We start from the raw sequence: 22,415 nt of genomic DNA on the forward strand, positions 1-22,415 counted from the left end.
CTGCAGATTTTTCCCCACATTTTCCTCCCCCCAAAATAAGGTGTGTCTTATATTCCAGTGTGTCTTATACTCCGAAAAATACAAGAAGTGCCAGAGCCCACTGTGACAACATTGCCAAAAAAAGCACTAAGAGTTGTTAATTTAATCTTACGTAGCTTCTTCTCTGGCAATATTACACTGCTAACCCGAGCGAACAAAACATTTGTCAGACCAATTCTGGAATACAGCTCCTCTGCCTGGAACCCACACTGCATATCAAACATTAATACAATCGAAAGAGTCCAAACATATTTCATGAGAAAAGTCTGCTCACAACAAATACCTTATTCCACCAGACTTGAAATACTGGGATTAGGCCATTTACAACTATGTCACCTCCGATCTGATCTAAATTTAGTTGATAAATGTGTTAGCAAAAACTTCAGAAGAGAAGGATTTAGGGGTAGTGATTTCTGACAGTTTCAAAATGGGTGAGCAGTGTGGTCAGGCGGTAGGAAAAGCAAGTAGGATGCTTGGCTGCATAGCTAGAGGTATAACAAGCAGGAAGAGGGAGATTGTGATCCCCTTATATAGAGCGCTGCTGAGACCACATTTGGAATAATACTGTGTTCAGTTCTGGAGACCTCACCTACAAAAAGATATTGACAAAATTGAACGGGTCCAAAGACAGGCTACAAGAATGGTGGAAGGTCTTAAGCATAAAACGTATCAGGAAAGACTTCATGAACTCCATCTGTATAGTCTGGAGGACAGAAGGAAAAGGGGGGACATGATCGAAACATTTAAATATGTTAAAGGGTTAAATAAGGTTCAGGAGGGAAGTGTTTTTAATAGGAAAGCGAACACAAGAACAAGGGGGCACAATCTGAAGTTAGTTGGGGGAAAGATCAAAAGCAACATGAGAAAATATTTGACTGAAAGAGTAGTAGATCCTTGGAACAAACTTCCAGCAGACGTGGTTGGTAAATCCACAGTCACTGAATTTAAACATGCCTGGGATAAACATATATCCATCCTAAGATAAAATACAGGAAATAGTATAAGGGCAGACTAGATGGACCAGGAGGTCTTTTTCTGCCATCAGTCTTCTATGTTTCTATGTTTCTATAAAATCATACACCAAAATGTTCTTCCTGTTAGTGACTACTTCACCTTCAACCGCAGCAACACATGAGCATGTAATAGATTCAAACTCAATGTAAACCTCTCCAAACTTGAGCACAGAAAATACGACTTCAGCAACAGAGGGATCAATGCCTGGAATTCACTACTCGACTTTGTGGTTTCTTCCCCAAACCCCAAAAACTTGAACCTTAGATTGTCTACAGTCGACCTCTCCCCGTTTCTAAGAGGTCTGTCAGGGGTGTGCATAAGCGCACCAGTGTGCCTGCCATACTTCAAATATCAACCAACAAATGCTCTACCCTCCACATCGGCAAAAAGAATCCAAACCGCACATACGAACTGAATAGGCAATCTCTCACTGCCCACCCACACTCAGTAAAAGACCTTGGAATACTAATATGGAATGACCTAAGTGCTAAAGCCCACTGCAACAATATTGCCATAAAGGCTTCTAGAGTTGTTAACCTGATCTTACACAGCTTCTGCTCAGGCAATCTCACACTACTCACAAGAGCCTACAAAACTTTTGCCAGACCTATCCTAGACTACTGCTCATCGGTCTGGAACCCATACTACATCTCAGACATCAACACCCTTGAAAATGTCCAAAGATATTTCACCAGAAGAGCCCTTCACTCCTCCACTCGAAACAGAATATCCTACAAAAATAGACTAACAATCCTGGGCCTAGAAAGCCTAGAACTGAGGCGCCTAAAACACGATTTGAGTATTGGCCACAAGATCATATGCTGCAACGTCCTACCGGTGAATGACTACTTCAGCTTCAACAGCAACAACACAAGAGCACGCAACAGATTCAAACTTACAAACTTGACTGTAAAAAATACGATTTCAACAATCGAGTTATCGAAGCGTGGAACTCATTGCCGGACTCAATTGTGTCAACCCCTAACCCCCAACATTTCTCCCTTAGACTCTCCACGATTGACCTCTCCAGGTTCTTAAGAGGCCAGTAAGGGGCGTACATAAGTGCACTGGTGTGCCTTTCGTCCCCTGTCCAATTGTCTTTCCTTTCTTTCATCTATCATATATATTCTCTTCCTTTCATATATCCTCTCCTCTAAGTTCACTTTCCCTCTCTTTTATATTATCACATGTCTATTTTTCTTCCTATGTATTTGTGTATTGGACAAATGAATAAATAAATAAAATAAAGAAAGAAAAATAAATAAATTTCTGTCCTTCTGACCTATTGTCCTCCTTTATCGTTACTTTTTACTTATGTTTATACAAATACTACTATCCTATCCATGTTTGACATAAATAAAATAAATGAATAATAAACAAATTCTGGGAGTCGAAGTCCACAAAAGCTACCCAGGATGGCAAACCCTGTATTCAATTTCAAAGCTTCTCATCAGTCTTCTATCCTGCATTTAATCCTCTTTAAGCACTCATCCCAAACAGTCAAACTAATCATACTTTTAGATTTATTCTCATCCCTGGGCTAGAGACACGTCCGATCAGACCATATGTTGAAAGCAAAGAGATCCTTTCCAAGTAGGTTTAAAAAACAAAACAAAACCCAATTCTCCTTTTACTCTCAGCATTACCAGGGATGAATTTTTCTCATGCTCGGTCATCTTGCTCATTCATGTCACTGGGCAGAGGAATTTTTTTTCCATTTTGCGGCTCAAATCATTCAGAAAATCACAGCGCTTCGCTTTGTTTTCTTATTCTGGTTGTTTGGTGGAGATTGGCATTTGTCTATCTTTGGCCTGGATACCTTGACTTTATTTATTCACCTAGGCAGAAAAAACCCTGGACACACATACAACCTGGGAGAAACCCCTCTTAGCAGTAGCAAATGCGAAAGAGACCTCGGAGTCTTGGTGGACAATCAACAAAACATGAGCCAACAATGTGCAGCAGCAGCCAAAAAAGCCAACACAATCCTAAGCTGCATCAACAGGGGAATACACTCCAAGACCAGGGAAGTCTTAATACCACTCTACTACGCCCTGGTCCGACCACACCTGGAGTACTGCATTCAGTTCTGGTCACCACACTTCAAAAGAGACATTGAAACTCTGGAGAAGGTGCAGAAAAGAGCAACCAAGATGATTAAGGGACTGGAAACCAAGACTTACGAAGAGACTGAGGGAACTGGGCATGGATAGCCTAGAGAAAAGGAGGGCCAGAGCGGACATGATAGCAGTCTACAAGTATACGAGGGGATGTCACAGAGAGGAGGGGATCACTTTATTCTTCAGGGCACCAGAGGGCCGGATGAGGAACAATGGCTGGAAGCTGACCAAGGAGAGATTCAACATGGAGATAAGGAGGAACTTCCTGACGGTCAGAGCGATCAACCAATGGAACAACCTACCAGTGGATGTTGTGAACTCCAACACTCTGGACATTTTTAAGAGAAGATTGAACTACCACTTGACTGGTGTACTATAGGGTTCCTGCTTGGGCAGGGGGTTGAACTCGATGGCCTTCATGGTCCCTTTCAACTCTAACAATAAATGAATGAATAAATGAATGAATGAATGAATGAATGAATAAATAAATAAATAAATAAATAAATTTATCATTAGAGTTGGAAGGGACCTTGCAGGTCCTCCAGTCCAACGCCCTGCCCATGCAGGAGTCCCTACACCATTTCAGACAAATGGCAGTTGAATCTCCCCTTGAAAGTCTCAAGTGTTGGAGCGTTCACAACCTCCGCAGGCAACTTCTGTTTCCACTGGTTGATGGCTCTCACCATCAGAAAGTTCCTCCTTATTTCCAGTTTGAATCTCCTCTTGATCAGCTTCCGTCCATTGTTCCTTGTCTGGCCTTCTGGTACTTTGGAGAATAGCTTGACCCCCTTCTCTCTGTGGCAGCCCCTCAAGTATTGGACCACTGCTATCATATCTCCCCTGGTCCTTCTCTTTGCTAGACCAGTGTTTCCCAACCTAGGCAACTCGAAGATATTTGGACTTCAAGTCCCAGAATTCGCTGGCTGGGGAATTCTGGGAGTTGAAGTCCAGATATCTTCAAGTTGCCAAGGTTGGGAAACACTGTGCTAGACTACCTCTGCCCAGTTCCTGCAACCGCTCTTTGTATGTTATAGAAACATAGAAGATTGATGGCAGAAAAAGACCTCCTGGTCCATCTCATCTGCCCTTATACTATCTCCTGTATTTTATCTTAGGATGGATCTATGTTTATCCCAGGCATGTTTACATTCAGTCACTGTGGATTTACCAACCACGTCTGCTAGAAGTTTGTTCCAAGCATCTACTATTCTTTCAGTAAAATAATGTTTTCTCCCATTGCTTCTGATCTTCCCCCCAACTAACTTCAGATTGTGCCCCCTTGTTCTTGTGTTCACTTTCCTATTAAAAACACTTCCCTCCTGAACATTATTTAACCCTTTAATATATTTAAATGTTTCGATCGTGTCCCCCCTTTTCCTTCTGTCCTCCAGACTCTACAGATGGAGTCCATGAAGTCTTTCCTGATCAGTTTGATGCTTAAGACCTTCCACCATTTTTGTAGCCCGTCTTTGGACGCGTTCAATTTTGTCCATATCTTTTTGTAGGTGAGGTCTCCAGAACTGAACACAGTATTGTTCCAAATGTGGGCTCACCAGCGCTCTATACAGCGGGATCACAATCTCCCTCTTCCTGCTTGTGATACCTCTAGCTATGCAGCCAAGCATTATAGCTTTCAGTCCCCTAAATCACCCTCCTCTGCACTTTCTCTTGAGTTGCAATATCTTTTTTGTAGTGTGGGAACCAAAGCTGGACACAGCACTCTAGGTGTGGTCCAACTAAGGCTTTATAGAGTGATTTTAGTACTTCCCTGTTCCTAGTTTCTATCCTTTTATTAATGCAGTTTAGGACTGCAATGGCTTTTTTGGCTGCCGTCCTCAAAGAGACGTGGATGGCACTAATTTATACTATCTGATTTATCTTTAGCTTTTCCATCTGTCATTAAACATTCATCGCCCTGTCTGATTTCGTCAGTTCTTCTCTAGATAAAGACCCCTAAAGGCAGAAGAAAGAAGCAACGGATGGAAACTAATCAAGCAGAGAAGCAAACTGGAATTACTCAATGGCTGGATTTGAAAGACTTCACAAACTCAATCTGTATAATCTGGAGGAAAGAAGGAAAAGGGGGGACATGATCGAAACATTTAAATATGTTAAAGGGTTAAATAAGGTCCAGGAGGGAAGTGTTTTTAATAGGAAAGTGAACACAAGAACAAGGGGGCACAATCTAAAGTTAGTTGGGGGAAAGATCAGAAGCAACGTGAGAAAATATTATTTCACTGAAAGAGTAGTAGATCCTTGGAACAAACTTCCATCAGACGTGGTTGGTAAATCCACAGTGACTGAATGTAAACATGCCTGGGATAAACATGTATCCATCCTAAGATAAAACACAGGAAATAGTATAAGGGCAGACTAGATGGACCATGAGGTCTTTTTCTGCCGTCAGTCTTCTATGTTTCTATGTTTCTATTTGCACAACACCTAAGCAACTTGAAATTAAGGAGAAAGTTCCTAATACTGAGAACAATTAATCAGTGGAATGGCTTATCTCCAGGAAGTTGTGGGGGCTCCAACATGGGAGCTTTTTAAGGGACTGCACAGCCATCTGTCCAGAATGGTTTAGGCCACTGATGGCAAACCGTTCTTGGTTCGTGTGCCAAAATAGAATAGAATGGAATAGAATTCTTTATTGGCCAAGTGGGATTGGACGCACAAGGGATTTGTCTTTGGTGCAGATGCTCTCAGGGGACATAAAAGAAAAAGACAAATTTGCCAAGAATCATGAGGGACAACACCTCCGGGGACCATCTTCTGCCGCACAAATCCCAGCAGCCGATTAGGTCCCACAGAGTGGGCCTTCTCGACTAAGCAATGTCGTCTGGCGGGGCCCAGGGGAAGAGCCTTCTCTATGGCGGCCCCGTCCCTCTGGAACCAACTCCCCCCGGAGATCAGAACTGCCCCCACCGTCCTTGCCTTTCGTAAACTACTTAAGACCCACCTATACCGCCAGGCATGGGGAAATTGACACCTCCCCTAACTACTGCTTTATGTATGGTTTGATTGGGTTGTGTGATTATTTTATTAATAAGGGTTTTTAAATTGTGTTTTAAATATTGGATTTGTACATTGTTTATGATTGTTGTGAGCCGCTCCGAGTTCTTGGGGAGGGGAGGCATACAAATCTAACATATTATGATGATGATGATGATGATGATGATGATGATGATGATGGTGATGATGGTGATGATTATGATGATTATTATTACTTACTGATTGTCATAGGAGTCAAATAAGCAACGAATATTTGCTTATTTGTTGGCATATTTGCCCCCCAAAATCTGGCTCCTCCTTTGACCCCCCTCGGGAGGAAGGAAGGCCGAGTCAGTGGAAGGCCTGGTGAGATTTGAACCGGGGAACTACAGCTGGCAGTCAGCAGAAGCAGCTTGCAGTACTGCACTCTAACCATTGCACCACCAAGGCGAAATAAAATAAACAAAGTAAAATAAAATATATAAAATAATAAATAAAAATAATTAAAAAAAATAAAAATAAAATAAAAATAAAAATAAAATAAAATAATATAAAATGATAAATCTCCCAATTCCCTCCCTGTCCTTGGATTCTCTGCCTAATTGTGCCAGGTACTTCCCCTTCCCAGCCTCCCCTTCTTTGCACCAGGCGGAACCTAAATTCGGGCCGACCAGCCTCTCTGGGACGGAGGAGGATCCGACAGATCTAAGGAGGTTTGACATTTTGCCCTGCTAATTGGCAGCCTGGTGACCCTGGCAGGGATTCAGCCAGCAGAAGTCCTGCTTCTCTTTGCGGAGAGTCCAGGCGGAGGCCGGGAAGGCTGGAGCCTGAATGCGGTGATGATGTTGGCTCCCTCGGCTCTTTTCTCTTTGAGGGTTGGTACCGACTGCAGCTGGCACACACTGGCAGGCAGCCCAGGCCTGGGAGCAGCCGATGGATCCAGAGAGAGGGGAGGAAATGTTCTCCCTCCCGTCGCTGAGCAATTGTGTCCCCAAATCTCCTCTTTCTAGCTTTTGAATGGCAGGGTAGAGCCAGCAAGGTGTCCGATTTGGCAACACCACCGAAAGACTGGGTGGCACCTCATCCAACTGGCTGCGAAGGGAAGAGATTAATAAAAGTGCAAAATATTCACTTTGTTCTTGCTGGATTGTGCACAGGGGAAGCTTCCAGGGCCAAAGAAAAGAGAAAGAAGGAAGGGAGGGAGGGAGGAAGGAAGGAGAGAGAAAGAAAGATAGAGAAAGAAAGGAAAGAAAGAGAAAGAAAAAAGGAAAGAAAGAGAAAGAAAGAAAGAAAAGAAAGAAAGAAAAGAAAGAAAAAGAAAGAAAGACAAAAGGAAAGAAAAAGAAAGAAAGAAGGAAAGGAAAGAAAGAGAAAGAAAGAAAAGAAAGAAACAAAAGAAAGAAAGAAAAAGAAAGAAAGAAAGAAAGAATGAATGAAAGGCGGGGGGACGGGGAGAAGGAAAGAAGAGAGGGAGAGAAGGAGAGGAACAAATGAATGAAGGAGAGAAGGAAGGAGAAGAAATGGGAAGGAAGGAAGAAGAAAGGAGAAGAAGGAAGAAAGAGAAGGAGAAGAAGAGAAGGAAGAAAGGGAAGAGAAGGAAGGAGCAAACGGAGGGAAGGAGAATGGAAGGAAAAAGTAAGGGAGGAAAGAAGGGAGGGAGAGGGGAAAAGAAGGGAAAGAGGGAAAGAACAGAAGGAAGGAAGAGAAGGAAAGGAGAAAAAGGAGCAAAGGAATGAACGAAGGATTGAAAGAATAAGGAAGGGAAAGGAAGGAGAGGGAGGAAAGGGAAGGAAACAAGAAGAGAAGGAAGAAAGGAAGGAAGTAAAGAAAGGAAGAAAAGAAAGGAAGAAAGAAAATAAAGAAAGGAAAGAAAGAGAAAGAAAGAAAGAAAGAAAGAAAGAAAGAAAGAGAAAAACTATTTTTGGGGACAATGAGAAGGATGTAATAGGGGTCTGGATCTTCAGAAGGAAGAACTGGTCAAATCATCAATCCAGAATAGAGTCTAGCCCAATCCCCTGCTCAGGCAGGAGCCTCTACCATGACTGTCCAGTCTCTTCTTCAAAACCTCCAGCGATGGCAGCACCCACAACTTCTGGTGGCAAGTGGTTCCACGGGTTAATCTTTCTCATCGCTAGGAAATTTCTCCTTAATTCTAAGTTGCTTCTCTTCTTGTTTAGTTTCCACCCATTGCTTCTTGTTCTACCCTCGGGTGCTTTGGAGAATATGGGGACCCCCTCTTCCTTGGGGCAACCCCTCAAATATTGCAAGACTGCTATCATGTCACCCCCAGTCCTTCTTTTCTCTAAAGATGAAGGTTTAATCATGGATGCAAAGGTTAAAGATAAGCCGGGAAGCCTGAATTACTACTGCGATCTGCAGAGCCTCTGTTTTTTTAAGTACTGTTTGAAAACACTTTGAATTCCGCAGTGCAGCTCTCAAGACTTTTTAAAATGTATATTGTATAAGGGGGGGAAAAACCTGCCCAAAATACATTTACTGTATGCAGGTGCAGAGAACGTATAGAAATTAGAATACACTGATAAAAAGTGGTAAATAAAACTACCAATAAAACTGTCTGTGTTAGGATAAGCCCTGGATGAGGGGGAGCAATTTGGATTTAAAACACCAGTTTTATCTTTCAACCTTATCATTTTGCTAAGTTTTTCTTTCTTTCTTTCTTCCTTTCTTTCTTTCTTTCATTCCTTTCTCTCTCTCTCTCCCTTCCTGCCTTCCTTTCCTTCCTTTCTCTTCTTTCCTTCCTTCTATCTTTCCTTCCTCTTCCTTCCTTCCTTCCTTCCTTCCTTCCTTTCCTTTCTATTCTTTCCTTCCTTCCATCTTTCCTTCCTCTTTCTTTCTTTCTTTCTTTCTTTCTTTCCTTCCTTTCTCTCTCTCCCTTCCTTCCTTCCTTCCTTTCCTTTCTCTTCTTTCCTTCCTTCTATCTTTCCTTCCTCTTCCTTCCTTCCTTCCTTCCTTTCCTTTCTATTCTTTCCTTCCTTCCATCTTTCCTTCCTTTTTCTTTCTTTCTTTTTTTCCCTTTCTTTCTTTCTTTCTTTCTTTCTCATTCTCTCTCTGTTAAAATACGCTATTTTCAGCTATTTTCATTCTGAAAAGGACACCTTAATTGCGCATCTTCTATTTGAAGAAAGTTGAAATAAGTTGAAATAATTTCCTTTTTAAGAATGAAAGAAAAAAATTCTAACCAGGGGGGATGGACTAGATGACCCTTTAAAGCCTCTTCCAACTTCGTGATCTAAAACAGTTGTTTCTCAATCTGGGTCACTTTTTTGCCCTGTGGACTTCGACTCCCAGAATTCTCCAGCCACCCATTTCTAATGAAGGATTCCTGGAAAATCCGAGAATCCTTGATTTGTAGCCCCAAAAGGGATTCCCAAAGACCATCTGGTCTGTCCCTCTGAAATCTGCAAGGGGACTAATTAAGCCCTCCTGGAGACTATTTCTCAATCTGGGGCCTTCAAGGGCATTTGGTCTTCAACTCCCAGAATTCCCCAGCCAGCAGGGAATAATAGCTTGCCTCTGGAGCTGGAGGCTCTATTCAAAGAATATAGGCAGTCTGCCTCCGGAGTTGGGGATTCTATTCAAAGCATGCAGATAGACTGCCTCTGGAATTGGAAGCTCTATTCTGAGCTGTCTTAGTCAGGCCCTGAAGATAACCTGCTCCTGGAGCTGGAGGCTCTATTCTAAGACACTGTGCCCCAGAAAACGCAGATAGCTAGCTCTGGAGCTGGAGGTTCTATTCAAATAATAATAATAATAATAATAATAATAATAATAATAATAATAATAATAATAATAATGCAGCTTCCCATGCCTCTAAACGAATGTAAAGAGAGAATTGCACAGAAACCTAGAAGATTGAGGGCAGAAAAAGACCTCCTGGTCCATCTCGTCTGTCCTTATACTATTTCCTGTCCATTATCTTAGGATGGATCTATGTTTATCCCAGGCATGTTTCAATTCAGGTCCTGTGGATTCTTCCTTCCTTCCTTCCTTCTTTCTCTTCCTTCCTACCCTCCTTCTCTTCCTTCCTTCCTTTCTTTTCTTTCTTTCCTCCCTCCCTTTCTTCCTCATTCATAGAAACCTAGAAGATTGATGGCAGAAAAAGACCTCCTGGTCCATCTAGTCTGCCCTTCTACTATTTCCTGTATTTTATCTTAGGATGGATCTATGTTTATTCCAGGCATGTTTACATTCAGTGACTGTGGATTAACCAACCACGTCTGCTGGAAGTTTGTTCCAAGCATCTACTATTTCAATCAAATAGTATTTTCTCACGTGGCTTCTGATCTTTTCCCCAACTATTCAAAGAATTATTATTATTATTATTATTATTATTATTGTTGTTGTTATTATTATTATTATTATTATCATCATCATCATCATCATTATAATCATTATTATTATTATCATTATTATTATTATTATTATTATTATTATTATTATTATTATTATTATTTGACTTCTATGCCGCCGAATTACAAAGGAATCAGGGTGGCTTACAGCAATATAAAAATACAAATACAATAAATACAGGTAGCCTGCCTCTAGAGCTGGAGGCTTTATTCCTGCGCTGTCTCAGCTGTGCCCCTGAAGAATGCCTCTGGAACGGATTATTTTATCTATTTGAAGAATGCAGAGGGTGTGCCCCTGGAGATGGAGGTTCTATTCGAAACACGCAGGTCGATTGCCTCTAGAACTGGAGGTTCTATGCTCCTGAAGAGTCCTTCAGGAGTGGGCAGATTACAAATTTAAATGAATGAATGAATGAATGAATGAATGAATGAATGAATGAATATATGAATGAATGAATAAATGAATGAATGAATGAATGAATGAATGAATAAAATGCAGATAGCGTGACTCTGGAGCTGGAGGCTTTATTCCTGAGCTATCTCAGCTGTGTACCTGAAGAACGCAGACAGCCTGCCTCTGGAGACAGAGGCTCTATTCTAAGCACGCAGGTAGATCATCTCTGGAACTGGAGGTTCTATGCTGCTGAAGACCCCAGATAGACTGTCTTCAGAGCTGGAGGCTCTCTCTCTCCGCAGCAAAGCCAAAAAAAGCCACCAACACATTCCCAACAGCTTTTGTGACAAGGTCCAATTGACACCGAGCGCAGAGCCTGCCAAGATCTCACAGCCGATGGGTTTTTAAGCACCGCTGGCAAGGAAAATTCGGGCCCCGCTAATGCTACATTTCCATGCCAAGCGAGGCTGGCTCCAGCCAGCAACCCCCAGCCAGGGGACAACTCTCTAGTCCTCAAGGGTTATCCTTCACACGTCCTTCAAAAAAACCAACTCGAGCCACCCCTACGATTCTCCCCGCCGGGTTTCCAAACTCTCAGCCACTTCCACGATTAAGCGAACAGATGTCGTCCACCAAAACATCCTTTTCCCTTTTTTTTTGGCCTTCTGTTTTATTTTTTATTCCTCTCCAAAATGAAAGCGAGGGAGGTTGCATAATGTTTTACAGCTGTTAAGCATAAGGAAGTTTGCAGCTGGGAGCAGCCCCGGGCCATTGGCACTATGCCATTAAAATTTCTTTTAAAAAAGGAAATTTTCCTATTTGGTGTACAGTACTCTTAAAACGGTGTGTGTGGGTGTTGTAATTTAATTTAATTTATTAGATTTATAAGCTCATCTGTCTCATTTATACAGCTCATCTGTCTGTAACCCACACCACATTTCGGATGTAAACACTCTAGAAAATGTCCAGAGATACCTTACGAGAAGAGCCCTCCACTCCTCCACTCGCCGCAACTAGACTCACAATTCTAAGTTAATAAAGCTTAGAACTACGTTGCCTTAAACACGACCTATAAAATAATCTGCTACAACGTCCTTCCTGCCAACGACTACTTCAGCTTCAACCACACAACAGATACGAACTCAAATTGCTCCAAACGTGACTGCAGGAAATACAACTTTAGTAACTGAGTAGTTGATGCCTGGCACTCACTACCAGACTCTGTAGTATCTTCACCTAACCCCCAAAACTTGACCCTTAGACTCTCCACTGTTGACCTCTTCCGATTCCTAAGAGGTCAGTAAGGGCCGTGCATAAATGCCCCAGCGTGCCTTCCGTCCCGTGTCCTCATGTTTCTCTCTTACTAATATCGTGTATATAAATATTATATCTTTGTATTCCACCAATATGCACTTGACTAAATAAATAAACATTCAGTCTCAAAATGGGTGAGCAGTGTGGTCGGGCGGTAGGAAAGGCAAGTAGGATGCTTGGCTGCATAGCTAGAGGTATAACAAGCAGGAAGAGGGAGATTGTGATCCCCTTATATTGAGCGCTGGTGAGACCACATTTGGAGTACTGTGCTCAGTTCTGGAGACCTCACCTACAAAAAGATATTGACAAAATTGAACAGGTCCAAAGACGGGCTACAAGAATGGTGGAAGGTCTGAAGTATAAAACGTATCAGGAAAGACTTAATGAACTCAATCTGTATAGTCTGGAAGACAGAAGGAAAAGGGGGGACATGATCGAAACATTTAAATATGTTAAAGGGTTAAATAGGGTTCAGGAGGGAAGTGTTTTTAACAGGAAAGTGAACACAAGAACAAGGGGACACAATCTGAAGTTAGTTGGGGGAAAGATCAAAGGCAACATGAGAAAGTATTATTTTACTGAAAGAGTAGTAGATCCTTGGAACAAACTTCCAGCAGACGTGGTTGGTAAATCCACAGTAACCGAATTTAAACATGCCTGGGATAAACATATATCCATTGTAAGATAAAATACAGGAAATAGTAAAAGGGCAGACTAGATGGACCATGGGGTCTTTTTCTGCCGTCAGTCTTCTATGTTTCTATGTTTCTAAATAAAATAAATAATTAATAAACTCAAATTGGTTGCATCTTGGTGAGGATGTTGGCCCAAATCCTCACTAACAGAACCCAGAGATCTTTTCTCCACCCCAAAATATCAGAACACAAGAAACACCCATCTACTACAATGACTTTGTTATTTCTTTCCCCAACCCCAAAATCCTCAACCTGAAATTATCTACTGTTGACCTCTCCCCTTTTCTAAGAGGCCTGTAAGGGGCGTGCATAAACGCACCATTGTGCCTACCGTCCCCTGTCCTTCTATCCTATTATTATTTTTAATCACTTCTTTGTACTTTGTTATGTTAATACAGTGGTACCCCTACTTACAAACTTAATTCATTCTGTGACCAGGTTCTTAAGTAGAAAGGTTTGTAAGAAGAAGCAATTTTTCCCATAGGAATCAATGTAAAAGCAAATAATGGATGTGATTGGGGAAACCACAGGGAGGGTGGAGGCCCTGTTTCCTCCCAGGAGATTCCTAGAGAGGCCCCATGAAGGTTTCTCCCCGCCTTTTCCGGCCCTGTTTCCTCCCAGGAGATTCCTAGAGAGTCCCCACAGAGGCTATTCCTCACCTTTTCCAGCCCTGTTTCCTCCCAGGGGATTCCTAGAGAGGCCCCACAGATGCTTCTCCCCATCTTTTCTGGCCCTGCTTCTTCCCAAGAGATTCCTAGAGAGGCCCCACAGAGGCCTCTCTCCGCCTTTTCTGGCCCTGGAAGGAAAGAAGGAGATTCTCCCAGGAGATTCCTAGAGAGGCCTCACGGATACAGTACTTCTCCCCATCTTTTCCAGCCCTGTTTCCTCCCAGGAGATTCCTAGAGAGGCCCCATGGAGGCTTCTCCCTGCCTTTTCCAGCCCTGTTTCCTGCCAGGAGATTCCTAGAGAGGCCCCACAGAGGCTTCTCCACGCCCTTTCCAGCCCTGTTTCCTCCCAGGAGATTCCTAGAAAGGCCCCACTATGAACCAGTATATGTCTAAATGCTATTGCTATTCCTTCCTTCCTTCCTTCCTTCCTTCCTTCCTTCCTTCCTTCCTTCCTTCCTTCCTTCCTTCCTTCCTTCCTTCCTTCCTTCCTTCCGAGGTGGGTCAAATGAGGACCCAGATGGTTGGGGGCAAGAGGCTGATTCTGTAAATTGCTTAGAGGGCTGGAAAAGTACTAGGAAGCAGTCGATAAGTCTAAATGCTATTGCCATTTCTCTTCCCTTCTTCCCTTCCTTCCCTTCAATGTTTTAAGGTCACCTGGTCACCGCTGTGAAACCAGAAAGAAGACCTAGAGTGCGAAGGGGATTGTTTAGCAATTTAGGCTGGATAAAAACACGCGGATACAAACAGCCACACGGAGATGGGAATTTCGAGTCCCTGCGGAGAAAAATCTACGTTTATTAAAATTTTAATTTGTTCCCTGATGCCTTTGTTCCCTTGAGTTCTTCAACAGGACTTCCCCAGTCCTTTACAATTCTCCTTCAGCAATTAAAAAATAAATAAAAACCAGAATTAATATGGAACAGCAATAAATATAGGAAGGTCTTCTGCATAGATCCTATTCGATTATCGACTAATGATGCGGTAAAGGTTAAACCTTAAACTAGGGTCGGCTACACGGGGTTGGAGTTTGGAAACAGGCAAAACGGTTCCTAAGGAAGAATTATTTGGTTTGAATGGGCCTATTCTGAAGAAATCCACTTCCAGATGTTCTCCCCTTAGGGATGATGGCATCTGTTCATGGGTGCCTTTCTAAAATCATCCAAAATACACCGAAAAGTTCCCCCCCCCCCTTTTAAAAAATAATAATAACAATAAAAAGGATTGTTCTGTTCTATTGCAATGTTTCCTGAAGCTAGGGTCTGAAATAATTCAAAGTTAATGGTCCGGCGGAAAGTTACGGACTCCAAAACCTATGCTGCTGGGGAAAGGACAGAGGGGAGGGTTGTGCCGATTAAGAGCAGAAGAAAATGCCCATAGCTGGCCTGGGGGGCTGGCACAGTTCCATTGGAATTGGGGTAGGGGGAGAATCCCACAGATGGGAGGGAAAACCCCCAGCTCTTTCTTGGTTAATATTTTTTTCTAAGGGGAGGCAAACCTTCAAAAAGGAAAACAGTGGGAGCCCCTTCCTCACGATTCCCGACCCCCCTGGCAAACCTACATCAGGAGTCGGGACGCCGGAATTCCTTCGTTCACACAGGAACCAAATTCAGAAATCAAAAATGTGATTTTTGAACCAGATTCCAAAACCAACCACTCCATCCTCCCTCTTTCCATCATCCAAAATTATTGCAAGGACATTTTTTAAAGTTGCTAAGAACACATTTGTTCGGTTCAGGATATTTTCTGGGTATCGGTCAACTCCTGAGCGTTCAAAGACTCTGACCAAAGTTTAAAAGTTTGAGGATGCAAACCTGGGGTGGGGTGGGGGTCTTATGGGGAAAGGCAGCCCCAGTATTGCACCAAGCTCGTTTTTCCAGGAAAAGACGGTGGTGGAAGAATTCGCACAACTGTCTTCTGCCGTTAAGCGGGCAATGAAAATCTGCAGGATTCGGAGTCCTGGGTTCAAATTGTGGAGCATCCATAGGACGGAATCAACAAACGGCACAGAATTCGGTTCTCCGAGATTAAATCCGTTCGCCTTGGCAATGCTACAGCGACGGTCATTTCGAGCGCGTGGATGTTTTTCACAACTCGGGCGGAAACTTCCCAGCCGCCACTTTATCTAGTTTACTAGTCGACGGTTGTTTGGACTCTCCAGATTTAGCCACGGTGGTTAACTTTGATGCTAGTTCTCTAGCCAAGACTTAAGGCACAGCCACAGTTCAGGGGGTCTCGGAGCCACATCTCTGCAGATTCTAGTCCAGTGGTTCTCAACAGGGAGGGGTGGTCAGCAACTATTTGGGGGTTGAACGACCTAAGAGCATGGGCAAAGACAAATTTCCCCTGGTGTTAGGAACTAAAACAGTGATGGTAAACCTTTATTTCCTCGGGTGCTGAAAGAGCATGCACACGCACAATTGCACATGAATGAGTGCCCACACTCACAATTCAATGCCTGGGGAGGGCGAAAACAACTTCCCCCACCCCTCGGAGGCCCTCTGGAGGCCAGAAAGGGCCTGTTTCCCAACTTCTGGTGGGCCCAGTAGCCTCGTGTTTCGCCCTCCCCAGGCTCCAAAGGCTTCTCTGGAGCCGGGGAAGAGTGAAAACGCCCTCCCCCATCCTCCTGAGGCTCTCTGGAAGCCCAAAATGCCCTCCCAGAGCCTTTGTGAGAGCCATAAATCAGCTGGCCAGCACACACATGCATATTGGAGCTGAGCTAGGGCAACAGCTCGCGTGCCAGCAGATATGACTCCACGTGCCACCTGTGGCACCCATGCCAAAGGTTCACTATCACTGAACTAAAGCTTCTTTTTTGGCGCCTTGGAATATATTTTTACAATCCAAGGCATTGACAGTGGGGGCATCCCTCTGACCTCCCTGCCAATCAGCTTAAAGCTCCGTTGGGAGAATTGACGCTGGACTTATGGTTGGGGGCCACCACAACATGAGGAACTGTATTAAGGAGTCGCGGCAGAGGGGCGGCATACAAATCTAATAAATTATTATTATTATTATTAGAAAGGTTGAGAACCACTGAGCTTGTATACGTCTTCTCCCCTCCAAACTTTGCCCAGCTCTGACCCCTGTTGAGCTGGTAGAGATCGCCACTGGCTTAGCCTTCCCAGGAAACGGGGCATCCCCAGCCTGGCGCTCCAGCTGAGGACCACACGTCATCTTCATCCAGCCGGTCCAAACCCTACGGAGGTCCGATCTTTTGGGGGAGCCCAGAGAGTTAAGCTTTGGGGTGCCAACCTCCCCAACTCGGCCATCCTGGCAAGCTCAGTGGAAAAGGGGGCCACCAGGTCGTCCTTCCCCCTGCCCCGTTTTCAGAGGGCGCCCGGGCTGGATCGCCGGGGGTCGCTGTCCTGTTCGTAGCGGTACTGGTAGCCCTCCATCTGATCCCGGCAGGCTTCTCGCAGGTTGTTGAGCCACCGCTTAATGCCCCGTCGGTTCAGGTAGAGCACCATTAAAAACACCAGCCCGATCAAGGCCAGCACAATGCCGAGGAAGACGTAGGATACCGTCTCCAGCTCCTTCGGTTCCGGCCCGCCCACGGGCTCCAGGAGACCCCAAGCCGCCGAGCCTTCCTCCAGGCACTTGAGCTGGCGCGGCCGGAGGCGCAGGACCGGCGCGTCCCGGAGTTGCGGCGGCGAGGCGCAGCGCAGCTCCCGCCGATCCGGCGCGCGCCCCGTGCCGTTGGCCAGCCAGAGCAGCAGCGGCCGCAGAGCGGGGCAGTCGCAAGTCAGAGGATTGCCCGCCAGCTGCACGCGCAGCAGAGGCGAGCCCAGCCCGTCGGGGCGCGGCGCCTGCAGCGAGTTGTTGCGCGCGTCCAGCTCCTGCAGAGAAGGCGGCAGCGTCCAAGGCGGTGGGAGAGCGCGCAAGGCATTGCCGGCTACCTCCAGCCGCTCAAGGCTGAGGTTGGCGAGAGCCGAGCCCAGCAGGTCCTCGGCGGTGCGTCCGTCTGCCAGCGCCCCGTTGAGCGCGAGCCTCTGCAAGCGGCCGCAGAAGAGGAAAGCTCCGGGCGACACGCGGCGCAAAGGGTTGTGGCTTAAATCCAAGGCGGCTAAAGACGGCAGCCCGGCGAACGCCGCCTCCTCCAGCGCTTCGATGCGGCTCCGGAGCAACGCCAGCAACGTTAAGTGGAGCAGCGGGCGGCGCGGGGAAGCCTCCCCCGGATCCCAGCCGCCTGCGAAAGCCGCCCGGCCCAGCGCGGTGAGGTTGCCACCGACCACGGTCAAATTACGCACGGCGGAGGGCAGCTCCGCCGGCGGTTCTTGGAGCTCCACGAAGCGGCACTGGACCGTGTCCGGCGTGGCGAACCAGAAGCAGGGCGAGCAGCCTCGGCTCTGCACCGGCGGAGGGAGGAAGAGGAGGAGGAGGAAGAAGAGGTGGAGGAGGAGAGGCGGAGGAGGAGGAGGTGGGCGCCGCCGGGCCATGCTTAGCCCAGCATCCCCGCGAGCGCCGCCTGGCCGGGAAGAGCGCTTCGGTTCGACGGGCGGCCGGTTGGGAAGAAGAAGTGGGGCTCGGGCGCCGGGAAGGATGCGCTCCGGACGGGGCTGGGTCGGAGGCGGGGGGAGACGAGGAGGCTGACCTGGGAGGGAAGGAGGGAGGGAAGGAGCGCGCGCGGACTCCGGTGGTGCGCGCCTGCTTTGGCTCGCCTCCTCCTACGCCGGCGGCGGTGGCCGGGTGCCGTCCGGCGCTCTGCGCGTTCTCAGAGGTCCTGTCTCCCGCCTGCTTCTGGTTTAGGGGCGCTGAGAGGGCGGGGTGGGCAGAAGGGAGCCCCCATTGGCGCCTGGCACCCTCCAGCTCTCTGCGCGTTTTCAGGGGCACCCTCTCTCTGTCTCTTTCGGGCACCCTCCGTTCTCAGAAGCTCTTCTTGCCTTTTCTTTCGGGGTGTCCTGCGACCGAATAGGGCAGAAGGGAGCCCCCACTTCCTCCTCCGGCGCTCTGCACGTTCTCAGAGGTCCTGTCTCTAGTCTACTTTCCGGAGCTCTGCGCGTTCTCAGAGGCGCTCTCTCTTGCCTGCCTCTGGTTTGGAGGCGTCGGACCGGAGGAGGGAGGGTAGAAAAGGAGCCTTAGCGTCGGCGACCCGTCTCCTTCGACTTTCTGCACGTGCTCAGAGGCCTTTGCCTTTTCGGGCGGAGTGTAGCGGATACGAGGGACCCCGGTAGTCTGCAAGTTCTCAGAGGCGCTCCATGCGCTTGTCTCCTGTTTGCGGCCGTCGCTGGGCGGAGCGGGCAGAAGGGAGCCCCGGCTTTGGCGTCCGGGACCCTCCGGCTCTCTGCACGTTCCCAGAGATGTTTCTCGGTACTTGCCTCTTCTTGGGACGGAGGAGCGACTCCCAGGAAATCTCTCCCACGGGTGGATGGGTGGGAGCGGCGAGGCGGGGGGAGGTCGCGTGGCTGCACCCGGAGCAATGCGAAAATATTGTGTGTGTGTGTGTGTGTGTGTGTGTGTGAGAGAGAGAGAGAGAGAGAGAGAGAGAGCGCGAGCGAGCAATTTTTTAAAAAATTTCTCCATAATTTTTTTTATTTTCTCCAACAGAAAAAAGCAATACATAGTTTCCAACAAGCTTATTATCAAACATATACATTTTTTTCTTTTTTACTTTGTAGTCATTCAATGGAGGCTCTTATGTCTCTTTCTGTCACAAAAGAACTCTACAAACACATAATATATATTCATAAACCTCTTAAAATATAGCTTTTTCCCCATCCAATATTAAAACATTACAATAACTTATACATTAATCGCTGATCATCAAATTCGCATGTTATTTTGATCTTATAAATCTTTTGAATGAATTGTTCCAAAAACAATTTTCTTATAATACATAGTAGCTGAATAAATTATATATGAGATAAATCTTCATATAAAAACAAAAAATCTAGAAAGCCATAACCCTAGATGTCTAATAAACTAATTATTCCAATAACTAATTATATCATGTTGCATAATAATAAAATAGATTATATATAAAATAAATTTGTGTATTACAGCTAAAAAGCCATTTATTTGATGAGTTATCCTTTTTATTTGATTTAGCAATCGCATTTAGACTTGTAGACTGCTTCATGGCGCTTTTACAGCTCTCTCTAAGCGGTTTATTGAGTCCCACAGGATTGGCTGGCATATAAATCAATTAAATTACATTACATTAAATCAATTTGCAGAATCAGCCTCTTGCCCCCAACAATCTGGGTCCTCATTTGACCCACCTCGGAAGGACGGAAGACTGAGTGGACCTTTTAAGGGTCTAAGAAGGGTAGAACATTGAGGAACAGGAAGAGGGAAGATGAGAGGTAGGCTCTGCTTGGGCAGGGGAATGGACTAGAACAGTGTTTTTCAACCAGTGTGCCGCGGCACACTAGTGTGCCGTGAGACATGGTCAGGTGTGCCGCGAAGCTCAGAGAGAGAAAGAAAACAAGAGAGAGAGAAAGAAAGAAAGAGAGGGAGAAAGAGAGAGAGAGAGAAAGAAAGAGAGAGAGAAAGAGAGAAAGAGAAAGAAAGAGCAACAGAGAGAGAAAGCAAGCAAACAAGAGAGAGAGAAAGAAAACAAGAGAGAGAAAGAAAGAGAGAGAGAGAGAAACTAAGAGAGAGAGAGAAAGAAAGCAAGAAAGAGAAAAAGAGAACGAGAGAGAGAGAGAAAGCAAGAGAGAGAGCAAGAGAGAGAAAGAAAGAGAGAGAGAGAGAAAGAGAAAGAGGGAGGGAAGGTGGGAGAGAGAAAGAAAGAGGGAGGTAGGGAGGGAGAGAGAAAGAGAGCAAAAAAGAGGAAGGAAGGAAGAGAGAAAGAAAGAGGGATGGAGAGAGAGAAAAAAAGAGAAAGGGAGAGAAAGAGGGAGGGAGGGAGAGAGAAATAGAGCGAAAGGGAGGAAGAGAGAGAGAGAGAATTTTTTTGTCCAAACTTTTTTTAGTCCCCCCCCCCTCAATGTGCCCCATGGTTTTGTAAATGTAAAAAATGTGCCGCGGCTCAAAAAAGGTTGAAAATCACTGGACTAGAAGACCTCTAAGGTCCCCTCCAGCTCTTATAATAATAACAACAACAGAGTTGGAAGGGACCTTGGAGGTTTTCTAGTCCAACCCCCCGCTTAGGCAGGAAACCCTACACTACTTCAGACAGATGGTTATCCAACATCAGCTTAAAAACTTCCAGTGTTGGGACATTCACAACTTCTGGAGGCAACTTCTGTTCCACTGATTAATTGTTCTCACTGCCAGGAAATTTCTCCTTTGTTCTACGTTGCTTCTCTCCTTGTTTAGTTTCCACCCATTGCTTCTTGTTCTACCCTCAGGGGCTTTGGAGAAATAGCTTGACTCCCTCTTCTTTGGGGCAACCCCTGAGATATCGGAAGGCTGCTATCCTGTCTCCCCTGGTCGATCTTTTCATTCAACTAGCCATGTCCAGTTACTGCAACTGTTCCTCGTATGTTTTAGCCTCCAGTCCCCTAATCATCTTTGTTGCTCTTCTCTGAACTCTTTCCAGAGTCTCAACATCCTTTTTGCATCGTGGTGACCAAAACTGAATGCAGTACTCCAAGTGTGGCCTTACCCAGACCTTATAAAGTGGTATTAACCCTTGACGTGATCTTGATTCTCTCCCTCTGTTGATGCAGCCTAGAACTGTGTTGGCTTTTTTGGCAGCTGCTGCACACAGCTGGCTCCTATTTAAATGTTTGTCCACTAGGACTCCAAGATTCCTCTCACAGTTACTACCGTTGAGCAAGGTACCACATATATATACTGTCTTCAAGTGCTTTGGAGAATAGCCTGACTCCCTCTTCTTTGTGGCAATTCCTCTTGAGATATTGGAAAACTGCTATCATGTCTCCCTTGGTCCCTTTCCTTCCTTCCTTCCTTCCTTCCTTCCTTCCTTCCTTCCTTCCTTCCTTCCTTCCTCCCTCCCTCCCTCCCTTCCATCCATCCTTCCTTCCTTCCTTCCTTCTTTCCTTCCTTCCTTCCATCCTCCCTTCCTTCCATCCTTCCATCCTCCCTTCCTCCCTCCCTCCCTTCCATCCTTCCATCCTTCCATCCTTCCATCCTTCCATCCTTCCATCCTTCCATCCTTCCATCCTTCCATCCTTCCATCCTTCCATCCTTCCATCCTTCCATCCTTCCATCCTTCCATCCTTCCATCCTTCCTTTTTCTTTTTCTTTGGAGAATAGCTTGACTCCCTCTTCTTTGTGGCAACCCCTGAAATATTGGAAGATGTTAAAATTTCTCCCCTGGTCCCTTCTTTCTTTCTTTCTTTCTTTCTTTCTTTCTTTCTTTCTTTCTTTCTGTCTTTCTTTCTTTCTTCCTTTCTTTCTTCCTTCCTTCCTTCCTTCCTTTCTTTCTTCCTTCCTTCCTTTTGCTTTTGCTTTTGGTTTGGAGAATAGCTTGACTCCTTCTTCTTTGGGGCAACTTTGCCACCATCCAATCAGAACAGTTCTAACAAAATGCTACTTTTGGAAGGAAAGAATGGGACAGTTTGCTCTTTCATACACACACACACCAGTTGAATGATAGAGATGGAAGGGACCTCAGGGGCCATCTAGTCCGACCCCCCTTCTCAAGTCGGTGACATCTACAGATTCCCAAACAAATTAACAAGTGTTGGAAGGGACCCTGGAGAGAGAGAGAGAGAGAAATGCAAAGGGAGTTTGAGAGAGGACCATGTAGCAGTGTGTTCCCCCGGCCAATTTAGCAGGTCAGAATTTGTCAAATGTGTATGGGTGGAAGGATGGGGTGGGATTGGATGACCACCAAGGTCCCTTCCAACTCTTGTAAAATGTGTATGGGTGGAGGGCGGGGATGGCCCACTACCCCCACT

The 22,415-nt window shown here is 45.6% G+C and overlaps 1 protein-coding gene across 1 annotated transcript; it reads right to left on the minus strand.

Moving 5' to 3' along the window:
• Positions 1–16,931: 16,931 nt before the first annotated feature.
• TPBGL (trophoblast glycoprotein like) lies at positions 16,932–18,041 on the minus strand. Its single transcript, XM_070751508.1, has one exon. The coding sequence runs from the start codon at positions 18,039–18,041 to the stop codon at positions 16,932–16,934; it is 1,110 nt and encodes a 369-aa protein (XP_070607609.1).
• Between the last annotated feature and the right edge of the window lie 4,374 nt (positions 18,042–22,415).

Source organism: Erythrolamprus reginae, chromosome 4 (genome assembly GCF_031021105.1).
Source record: "Erythrolamprus reginae isolate rEryReg1 chromosome 4, rEryReg1.hap1, whole genome shotgun sequence".
Classification (NCBI taxonomy): domain Eukaryota; kingdom Metazoa; phylum Chordata; class Lepidosauria; order Squamata; family Dipsadidae; genus Erythrolamprus; species Erythrolamprus reginae.